Below are 12,122 nucleotides of genomic sequence, written 5' to 3'. Positions count from 1 at the left end.
TTTTCTGGGTGGCGATTGTCGAGGGGGTAATTGTCGTAGATGTAAGTGCTGTGGAATTATCCTAATTCATGCTTCGTCCTAGTTTCGTTTGAATTGCTTAAATGGAATTCCAGTTACATACTGCAGAAACAACATCTTTTTTAGTATTTTTTAACAATTTCAAAGCACAGTGACTATTGACCCCTTATTTTATTGGCATAAAAATACTCTCCTGTTAGAAGAAATCAATTTGTTATAAAGTACTGTAATTGGTGAGGAAAATAGGCTCACAAATATTCTCCCATGATACTATATCAAATAATGCCACTTATGAAGTACATGTACTGTAATTGGCAAGGACTATTATAGCATTCAGCCTTACCACCTGCTGAGCACTTTTGCTTTCTTCACATCAAAAACATTTGAGAGAACTCTATACCAAAGAGGGCTTTCGTACATATATACACAAATTTGATTCCATGACAATATGAAAAAATATAAATACATGTAGTTTTGCATATTTTCATATAGCTCTAACTCATCCAGTGTGTAATTCTGAATTTGAAAGACCAAAACTTGAAGAATAATGTACAGTTGTATGACATAAAATGATGTTTTCACAAATCAAGGCTTTCGGGGACCCCAGACATTCAAGTACAAATAGTTGTATGATAGATTACACGATACTTAAAGTCCTAGGTAGTGGACTTATATTTTAGCAACTAGTCCAATCACTCTTCTATTGTGTTCACCCTTGTGTATTCATCAATTGAAAAAACTAAAATTAATTCAATAACCGAGAAGATATTAATTAGTCCATTACTATACCGGTACAGGAATATTGTTCCCTATGGTATAGAAAAAAATTTCTTCTGAAATACTGTCATGGGAGAGGATTATAACATTTCCTATTGGAGAGGTTCTATTCATCAAATGAAATAACTCAGAAGAATTCAATAATCAAGAAGGTATCAATTAGTTGATTAATTTAATACTACACATAAGAGTTTGTTCGACCACAGGCCCTCTCAATGCGCTTTACAGATATGTATTATTACCCCGGTCATTAGATTCAGGCTTACCCGCACACAATGTATGCACATTCTCCACTCCCTGGGGAGCATTCCAGCCAGGCATCATTTTTACAAGCGCACACTTGCTAATCTAACCACATTTACTTTTGCATCCTACCGGTACCCATTTAAAACCTGGGTGGGGAGTGGCAAATGTAGATCAATGTATTGCCAAAGAAGATTTGTGCCATTTCAGGACTTGAACAGCGGACCTTGTGATCTACAGTCCGGTGATAATATCCACTTGACCACGACACTTCTACAAAATATACACAAACATTGTTCTCCATGACATTCAGTAATGTCGCTTATAAAGTACTGCCACGTGAGGGGATTATAGCATTCCCTATTGTCTTGTATTCATCAAATGAAATAATTCAAAAGAATTATATAATCAAGAAAATGTAAATAACATACAAATACTATATCTTAAGAAAAAATATACACAGCATTCGTCTGAATAGTGTACTATCATAATCACATACAGTTGAAGTCGATTTGAAAGCCCAAAATGAAACCACACTGTTCATATATTTTTATGGAAGACAACACAATATAAGATCGAGTCCTTCGCGGGGTAGAATTATAGTGATAATCTCTACAACTTTAAAATTGTATACACTCTAGAGTTCATAATATGTAAGACTCAAAAAGGATTCCATAGCAAAAGTTTAAGTACATGTTCCAAAAAATATAATTTGAATACAAATTTACAAAAGATATCATGTATATTAAAGTAGTTATTAGTAGCACCATAATATAACACCACAAAATATGACCCTTTTTTACCTTTAAACAAAATTGGCTCAAACTCTAACGGTTATATCATGGCTTATCAAGTCCAGATTCACAATAAAATACCCTATTTTTTTGTGGAGTTTGACATACATAATTTGAGTTGCAGATCCCTCTTTGATATGACCCTTTTCCGTGAAATTTCTTTCTCTTTTCCAATTGACCAAACCAAAAATTATATATCATATCCCCGAATACCGGTTGCCAACATTTGGGCGAGATCCACACTACACTTACAAAAATTCCATTTACATCACCCAGATTAGCCAACCGTTGGTCGATTTGAAGACAATTTGGATTTGGTTTCACCGAAAAGTACCCTCTGAGTTTAGTTTGCCCTTCTGACAGAAGTGCTGGGGTCTAAGTGGAAGCTATGCGTATGTGACATGCTGATCGTCTTCTGATAGCGTAACCCAAGGCTCCCACACGTTTCCATGGAGTTTTGGGTTACTCTGAGGGTCCAAGGGCTGGTTCCTAGGCTCCACGGCTGATCGACGGTACTCCTGGAGTCTAGCCTTCATAGCCTCAACAATATCTGGGAAGGAAAACGATGAGGGTTAAAATGATAGACATCACCACTTATGCCAGACGATCTCTGAAGGTTAGATCTTGCATATAACATTCCTTATTTTTGCAGTTTCACCATATTTTTAGTCCTGAAAAAGGACTGTTGGGCAGTTTAAATATACTCAACATCATCTTCATCATGATCATCCTCACCATCATCAACACTACCATCAACATCACCATCATCATCGACATCACCATCATCATGATCATCAACATGATCATCAACATGATCACCATCAACATCAACATGATCCTCACCACCATCATCATCTTCATCATCACCATCATCATCACTACCATCAACATCACCATCATCAACATCACCATCAACATCATCACCATCATCACCATCAACATCATCACCATCATCATCAACATTAAAATCGACATCATCATCAATAACATCATCAACATCATCACAATCAACATCAACATCATCCTCACCATCAATATCACCATCATCAACATCATCAACATCATCACCACCATCACCATCATCATCATCCTTACTATCATCATCAACATTAACATTAAAATCGACATCATCATCAATAACATCATCAACATCATCACAATCAACATCAACATCATCCTCACCATCAATATCATCATCAACATCATCATCACCATCATCATCATCATCCTCACTATCATCATCATCATTAACAATAACATTGAGAGCATCATCTTGAAAATAATCATCACCATCAACACTATTACCCATCATGTATATTCACCTTGGTTCCAGTCGGCTATATTATTATATTCACAGGGATCGTCACGGATGTTGTACAGACAAGGCTTGCGGTCACCGTAGTCACAATTGGTGGAAGCATTGGCTTGCTTGGAGGGACATCGTACCCTAAACGAGTTAGGAACGTACTCTGCCTTGTTGGAAGTTGCTCCTAAAACAAATAAATGAAAGAGGTAACTTATATAAAGGTTATATTTGTCTGTCTAATACCAATTTTGTTTACCATCCATGAAGTCTAATAACCATTTGATGGTTATTATTATTCATGATTAAATTATTATGAGACCATATGGACAGTAGACAAAATGAGCATAACACAAACTGGAAATTAGACCGACTGGCAAATTAGACGAAATGAGTGATAGACTTATTGGAGATTAGCCTAAATGTCATTAGACCAAATGATAAGTAGACAAAATGATTATGGGATCATGTGGATAGTAGACGAACTGGTTGTAGACCAAACGGCAATTCACAGCGCAAAGATAACAAACCAAATTCACAAAGGAGGTTTAACTTAACCTATGGTTTAAATCCTCATGTACATAACCCATGGATTGAAAAGTAGCGCAAAATAAGCGTACCTTGTCTTGGGCGTGTCTAATATTGGACCTCTGACTGTGTCGCGCTTATTTTGCGCCACTAGACCATTGGTTATGTCAATGAATATTTAAACCATGGGTTAAATCTAAACCTCCTTTGTGAATTTGGGCCATTGGGTTTGATCCATGGTAGAGCACTGATGTCCTTTGGCATGGCATTTATTTGCATTTTACACCACTCCATAACAAGGAGAGAAATGGGGACAAGGTAGGAAGCCGAAAGCCTTCAATAGTAGCTTTAATATGCCCTCCCGGTGACCATATGGTAGAAAAACTCCCCAGGGAGTGGAAATGGCGCACACTGTGAGCGTGAATGAATCAGATAACTGGGGCAATATCTGTAAAGCGCTTAGAGACAGTATTTGGTATTTAGCACTTAATAAAACCAGATGTATTGTTAAAACCTTACAAAGTGATCAGATATATGAAAATTCCAGATGTGGTCGGTAACGTATGGGATAAGATTTTGTGTAGGGTTGACATTTTTTTCTTTCAATTCAGAAATGGAAGAAATTAAAATTCATCAAATAAATGAATTTAAATGAGAGATAATCCTTCAAGGTAGCATAATGATGCTTATAATCTCCAGTCATCATCATTATTAATATTATTATCATGAAGATTCTTGGTTTGAGAGTTGCCTATAAAAAATAATATGTACTCTCTGGTACCGTAATGAAGTTTATAGTCTCGTATTATCATCAATGTTACTATCAATATCATTAAGATTCTTGGTTCAAAGGGTACCTAGAAAAAATAGTATGTATATTTACATCAACATGCAAGCCGATACTTACAAGCAGCATTATTATCATTATCATTAAGTTTCTTGGGGCAAAAGGAACCTAGACAAAACAATATGTACCCTCTGGAACTGTTATGAAGTTTGTAGTTTCGTATTATCATCATTATTAGGAGGATTCTTGGTTTAAAGGGTACCTAGAAACAATATGTACCCTCTGGAACCATAATGGAGTTTGTAGTCTCATATTATCATCAATATTATTATCATTAAGATTCTTGGTTCAAAGGGTACCTAGAAAAAATAATATGTACCCTCTGGAACCATAATGGAGTTTGCGGTATTGTATTATCATCAATATTATCATCATCATGATCATTAGTACTCTTGGTTCAAAGGATACCTAGAAAAAACAATATTTACCTTGTGGAACCGTCATGAATTTTGTAGTTTTGTATTATCATTAATATTATTATCATTAAAGGTATTACAAAGTTTTGGTATGGGGTCATGAATTTGGTTCAAATTAACATATTGGAAGCATATGCGTTCCTACAATATACATTGATCATTGTCCCGGTTGAAATCAAGTCTTAAGTTATGAAATTAAAAATAATAACCTCTTTATGTTGTATAGCTCCCTCTCAAGGTCAAGATATTAATTTAGCTATGAAACAATGTTTCTTGACTAAAATCGACCGATTAGCTATTTCCGTTTGGAAATAATATATCCCAACTACATATTCTGAGATTTTCATGGTCGCAGCTACCATTGTACGGTCATTTATCAAAATTTACCGGGAGCACCGGTAAAATTTTATTATCAATTTTTCTCAAAAACAGAAGTGTTTTAGGGGCTAATTTTTTTTAGTGCTTATAATACATCTACAGAGGCATCCAAATATATCAAAATTGTAAAGATTCAATATCCACCCAATTTTCAAAATTTCCCAAAACTTTGTATTACCTTTAAGATTCTTGGTTCAAAGGGTACCTAGAAAAAAAAAATGTACCATCTGGAATCGTAAAAAAGTTTGTAGTCTTGTATTATTATCAATATTATTATCATTATCATGGAGATAATGGTATGTAGAGCACCCAGAAAATAATCAAACGTACCTTCTGGCGGGTACCAGCCGGAGAAATATTTACTCCCGATTTTACCCCCGAAGGCACCGTAATGAAGTTTGAAGTCTCCTACTCTGATGGCTGCGTACTTCTCGATAGGCTCGATGTTGTGAAGGATTTCATTTCTAGGTGAAGGCACATTACTGTAAGAAAAGCAGATATTAAAGACACACTGCTTTGAGCTTAGTTCAAGCAACAATTGCTTCTGGTTTCATACATTTGGAGGAAGAAGAGAAATAAATGAAGCAGTGTCTAAAGAATGGATAGCTCTGAGTGTGTAGACAGGCTTGATGGAGACTGGCTTTAGAAAACAAAGAATGTTCAGTTTATCGCTTAAAAAGCAGACCCCACAAACCTGGAAGGGAAGACTTGAGGGAATAAGGCGCCCCTTTCATAAAACTTGTTATCTATAACAACTGTTAAATTTCTATGACAAATTTGCTCTCAGCCAATCAGATGCCTTGATTTCAGTAGCTTATAACAGTAGCTTGTAACTTGTTATTGATATCAAGTTTGCTCTCAGCCAATCAGATGCCATGATTTCAGTAGCTTATAACAGTAGCTTGTAACTTTTTATTGATATCAAATTTGCTCTCAGCCAATCACATGCCATGATTTCAGTAGCTTATAACAGTAGCTTGTAACTTTTTATTGATATCAAATTTGCTCTCAGCCAATCACATGCCATGATTTCAGTAGCTTATAACAGTAGCTTGTAACTTGTTATTGATATCAAGTTTGCTCTCAGCCAATCAGATGCTATGATTTCAGTAGCTTATAACAGTAGCTTGTAACATGTTATTGATATCAAGTTTTATGAAACAGGGCCCTGGGCCGGTATTCAATTCAATACTTAGCATAAGTAAAAAATTTACTTAGTAAATGGCTAAGCTAAGACATTTACTTATCTCATATTCTAATTGCATCTTAGACTTGTACTTATGTAAGACAAAATCTAAGTCAAATACTAACTGATAAGCATCGTGACATCACACGGTCAATCAAAAGTAATACGCAATAAATGCGCGCTGATATAATTGTGCACATGTTATAATACTGTGTACGAAAACCATATGCCTGCCTGCCAGCGCCAATCAAGGCCTCCAAATAATTGGCTTGTTACTTGTTACTTGTTACTTGTTACTTGTTACTTGTTACTTGTTACTTGTAGAGATAATCCCGATGGCAGCTATCATACAGCTAAACTGGGATGTCCGTGCAACGTGCTGGCATAGTGACAGTGCATGAAGTAATTCAAAACAGTGAATGATGTCTATTATTTACAATAAAACGGTGGACGTGCAAGTAAAAGCCAAGACGTGGAGTCTACAGTAGCTTGGACCCAACAGGAGGAGGCAACGCTCTGATGATGGGTAGAGCAGCCTCCTGGAAGATGGTCACTGTTGGAGATATTACCGCAGCAGCTGATAGGTGGTTCCACGTCCAGATGGTGCGAGGATAGAAGGAGTACTTGAAGCTATCAATGGAAGCTGGGGGTACTGCATACTTCAGAGGGTGATCATTTCTGCCCAGATATGTAGCTGGGATAATGTGAGTGGGAAAAGGCATGTTGAGTTGATGATGGTGCATCTTGTAAAACAAAGTGGACTGTGCAAGAAGCCTGCGATTGTGAAGGGTATCCCATCCCAGTTTGTTGACAAGTGCTGTGACTGATGTTACTCTCCGGTAGTCTTGGTATACAAAACGGGCGGCAGCTCGCTGTACTTTCTCAAGACTTTGTATTGATGTCAGAGTCCGAGGGTTCCAAGCTTCACTGCCATACTCAAGTTGGGGACGAACAAGCATTGTGTAGGCTTTGGATTTGATGTTCTTGGTGCACGGTGATAGAGTTCTGCGTAGGAGGCCAAGGGTTCTATTGGCTTTCTGGGTGGTGAGTTTACATTGGGTGTTCCATTTAAGGTCATGGGTAATCGTGACACCAAGATACTTGTATTGTTTTACTCGAGGAATTGACTCATTTAGTAGGGTGTAGTCCACTGTGATGGGGTGCTTCTTGTTTGTGATTGACAATGAAGCACACTTCTTGATGTTGAATCCCATCAGCCATTTAGTAGACCAGTCTGCAAGAACATGGAGATCTTCTTGCAGTATATGAGTGTCTGAGGGAGAGTCGATACGCCGGTAGATGACACTGTCATCTGCAAATAGACGCATTGTGGACTTGATGTTGAGTTTGATGTCATTGATGTACAGCAGGAAAAGTACGGGGCCGATGACAGAACCCTGCGGTACTCCTGAAGTAACAGGCATCCATGCTGAGCGAGCACCATTGACGACGACAGCTTGATGTCTATTCGCTAGGAGTGACATAGTCCAGCGGAGAGAGTCTCCCCTGATTCCGTAGTAATGTAGTTTGGATCTAAGGTGTGGATGTGGTACGCGATCAAACGCTTTTTGGAAGTCGAGAAAGACGATATCAGTTTGGCCTCTAGATTGAAGAGAGGATGACCAATCATCGGTAGCTGTGACAAGTTGTGTTGTTGTCGAAAGATTCTGTCTGAAACCATGCTGTTCATCAATGAGTATGTTGTTAGCTGCAAGATGTTTAGAAATGTGGCTAAGCATAATATGTTCCATCACCTTACTGCAGATACACGTCAGCGATATAGGTCTGTAGTTACCTGGGCAACATTTATCTCCTGCCTTATGAATAGGGGCTACAAGTGCACGTTTCCAGTCCAAAGGCACTTCTCCGGTATTGTAACTCTGTTGAAACAGAAATGACAATGCAGGGGCTATCTCGTGTGCTAGCATCTTCAGAAGTCTTGGATGTATCTTATCTGGGCCACTGGCTTTGGATGGATTCAGTTGAAGCAGTTGCTTAACTACACCAGACCGGTGGATGTGGAGATGCCCTATGTCATTGTATAGGGAGGGCCGGTTTATGCAAACTTGATCCACGTTGCTCTTGGTGAAGGTAGAATGAAAGTAATTATTCAAACATTCAGCCTTGTCCTTGTTTGTGATATGGAGCTTGTTATCATTTCTCAAGGGTGGTATACCAAAGTTTTCAGATCGACGCTGTTTTACATATGACCAGAAAGCCTTGGGGTTCGCATATAGGCTCTCACCTATTATGTTGCAGACGTAATTGTGATGAGCTTGGCGGACACGTTTGGTCAGTACGTTTCGAAGCTGCCTGTAGGCCTTCCAATTGGATGCACTAGGCTGACTTCGTGCCCTCTTGAACAAACGATCCCGCTTCCTCATTTGCCTTTTGAGGGAAATGGTGATCCAAGGCAAGTTGCGTCTGGTTCTTGACATCTTGGATGGGATGAATTCATCCTTGCACTTGTTGATGAGTGATGTGATACAGGTCCAGTTTTCATCAACTGACTTCAGCTCTGGTGAAGATGATAGAAAATCCATTGAGAATTTCGCAACAGCCTTGCGGAGTTTCTGAAGATCAGCTTTGTGGAATTGGTAGATTTTTCTTGGCGGAATGCGGCAAGTTCTTGGATTCCCCGAGATCGAAAAAGCAACGATGTTATGGTCCGATATTCCTGGATGGACAAGGACATCGGACACCAGTGTTGGATTTGACGCAAGAAGAAGATCAAGTGTATTCTCAGATGCAGGGCGGGTAACTTCATTAACAAACTGGAGAAGAGAGTTCTCTAGCAGGATATCAAGTCTCAAGGCTTAAGTCTGGTAGGGAGCTGTCTTAAATTTAGGGTAAAATACTTAGCCAAGGTTTGAATTGAATACCCAATATTTTATCTAAGCCAAATACTAAGTAAAAAGCTCGAATTTTGTACTAAAGTATTGAATTGAATACGGCCCTGGTCCGTACCCAGGCAGATGCTGAAGACAGGAAGGCTTGGATAGGAGCCATAAGGAAAAATAAGCGTCAACCCATCAGCGTGGGAACAACAGCCACTTTACTCTTATCCTGCCATGATGAATACAGCCCAGTGCCACAGGGCCAATTCCCATTGTACCAAGCCAAAAATCCCCCCCCCCCCTGCAGTGCCAAGTATATTTTGAGATAATCTGAGAATCTGATGGTGCGATCAATAGCGCGTGGGAAACACTCAGCACATTACAATGAGCATGAACAATAACTGCTATTACGAATGCGAGCATGCATGCATGAAGCAGTTAAGCTGTGGCTCACTCGCATGAATTGTGCCTCCAATCGATAGCGCGCTCGCGTGTACAAAGCACTATAACGGTAACATGCATGCGGCCTTATGGCAGGATATGAGTTAGAGATGAAGGCAATACACAACAGAACAAGAAATACCAGTTCCGCGTCAGGCATTTTTTCAATTCGTTATAATCCACACTTATCAAGTCTTTGCAACCTACAAACTAGTAAATCAATGTAGTATTGTATTTTCATATAACCGGTATATCAGGGAATAATTTTCCTGGTATCGCATCGCAATTTGCTATGCATTTTTGCATGACTGCTATACAAAATATCTTTTGTGTAGCAGTTTTCTTCCATAGAAATGTACAGAATTTCATTTAAAATATTTATCCATCGGTTGACATTGCTAATCAAAAAATTTGAGAAAAATTATTCCCTGTATATGCATTCTACATGTATTTGGTTACGGTTTAACACTGTTATGGGAAAAGACCACAGTAGAATATGACAAATTCCTGTCAGCAAAATGACACGCCATGTGCTCACCATAACATGTTTTGCTCTTAAATATAAGCTAAAATTATCCCTTCTAGAAAGATATAATGCAGTTCAAATATAGCCGTCAGTAAACGGTAAAAATACTTGTAAAGTAGACAAGTTGACGCACGTATAGGCACTCATATGATTAGAGGCCAAATAGAACTCAATTTGAACTTGGGCTCCATATGCACTGTTTTATGCTACCCCTTATTTTCTTCATACTCCCTAACCTTTAACCTATATAACACCTGTTATTGGGTAACACCCAAGTGGAGGCGAACTCCCAATGGGAGCTCTCTCCTGTGCGTCTTTAATGCATTAAAGTCTAACTCACTTGGACAGTGCATCCCACTGGTCGAATCCATCCGAATTCTTCAATTCCTTGGGGTCACCCCCGGCTACGCTATGCAGCGTGGGTAACCAGTCGCAGACGTGCATCATCTGGTCGCTGAAGCGTCTGGGCTTCTTAATGAGAGGGCTGTTTACAAAGGCAGTGCCCCTCACCCCGCCCTCCCATAGAGTGTGCTTGCATCCCCTCAGGGGCCAGTTACTGGCGTGGGTGCCGTCAAAGAAGTCATAAGTGGCGCCTCCATTGTCGGTTGTGAAGACGATGATGGAGTTGTCATAGAGGCCCGCATCTCGTAGCGTCTGGGAGATGCTGCCTACAGAGTCATCCAAAGCAGACACCATTGCTGATCAGGAAAAACGATAGAAACTGGTAAATGGCACACTCAAGCACATGTATGTCCCATTCATGACATGCTTTCTCTAAGCACATTACAGAATAATTTGTAAGCACAATGGTGAAATGAATCTTGAAACCATTATCAAGGGCCCTATATTACTGGTAGCTTTCTTTTGTAGAGGTCTGGGTTTGTATTCAATTCAACACTCAAGTTTGAAATATGAGTATTTTACTCAGTTTTTGGCTTCGATAAAATACTTAGCCAATTTTGGTATTCAGTTCAAACCTTTGGCTAAGTATTGTACCCTAAATTTAAGACAGCTCCCTACAAGACTTAATCCAAATATTTGGAGGCCTTGATAGGCACGCACATGGTTTTCTAACCCAGTGTCATAACCTGCGCAAAATTATATTAGCGCGCATTTTTTTTGGCACGTTAAGTGCACATTAATTTTTATTTACTGCAGTCTACGGGGGGAAATGAGTATGGTATAACCGGTCACTCAAAGATTTTTACATTTTTTAGTTACTTCCTGATCATTTTGAAGTGCAGTTTGTGTAGCGCTTCAATATTACACCATATCACAGACAATGATACCACTTAGGGCCATGCATCTCATATTTGTATAGCTGGAAACATTATTAAACTATGCCCTTAAAACTTGTTGGTGGTTTTCTGGTGAAGGATCACAAAAATGTTACATAGAATCAGTGAAAATAAAGTGTTACCTGCATACATTCTCCTCCCCTCTGTCTCAATGTGAGGAAACCTCTGATAGTATTTGTCAGGTGCTTGAAGAAGTCGATCAGGATACACTCCTGCATGGACAGCTTGATGTGCAAGGTACAGGAACAGTGGCTGAATAAACAGAAATGACAAAGAAAATAATTTAAATTCAATTCAATTCAATTTCAGTTTAATTACAAATATACCAAATAAAATGTCCAAAGACTAACAATAATTTGCTCACAATGTATCATATAAAAATGCAATAAAAACAGTAGATTTAAAAATTCAGTAATAAGTTAAGTACATTGCTCACCTTGTATCATATAACTAGATGGAACTTCAACTGTGCGCAGTCGAAAATGATGCCTCCGCCATTGAGCAATTTTACAAACCAAAACGGAAGCAAC

At 38.6% G+C, this 12,122-nt stretch overlaps 1 protein-coding gene across 6 annotated transcripts in view; it reads right to left on the bottom strand.

Annotated features, from left to right (window-relative positions):
- Positions 1-1,389: 1,389 nt before the first annotated feature.
- The window catches only part of LOC584392 (arylsulfatase I), a 31,097-nt gene continuing 20,364 nt past the window's right edge, over positions 1,390-12,122 (bottom strand). For all 6 annotated transcript variants that reach the window (XM_030989594.1, XM_030989596.1, XM_030989599.1 and 3 more), the window contains 5 exons: positions 11,715-11,844; positions 10,635-10,992; positions 5,635-5,786; positions 3,155-3,322; positions 1,390-2,382 (listed from right to left, as the gene is read on the bottom strand). In XM_030989594.1, the coding sequence (XP_030845454.1) occupies positions 2,219-2,382; positions 3,155-3,322; positions 5,635-5,786; positions 10,635-10,992; positions 11,715-11,844 (972 nt within the window). In that variant the 3' untranslated portion in view covers positions 1,390-2,218. The remainder of the gene's footprint in view (positions 2,383-3,154; positions 3,323-5,634; positions 5,787-10,634; positions 10,993-11,714; positions 11,845-12,122) is intronic.

This window comes from Strongylocentrotus purpuratus, unplaced genomic scaffold (assembly GCF_000002235.5).
Source record: "Strongylocentrotus purpuratus isolate Spur 01 unplaced genomic scaffold, Spur_5.0 spur5_scaffold_18, whole genome shotgun sequence".
Taxonomy (NCBI): domain Eukaryota; kingdom Metazoa; phylum Echinodermata; class Echinoidea; order Camarodonta; family Strongylocentrotidae; genus Strongylocentrotus; species Strongylocentrotus purpuratus.
This window is presented reverse-complemented; position numbering and strand designations above follow the sequence as displayed.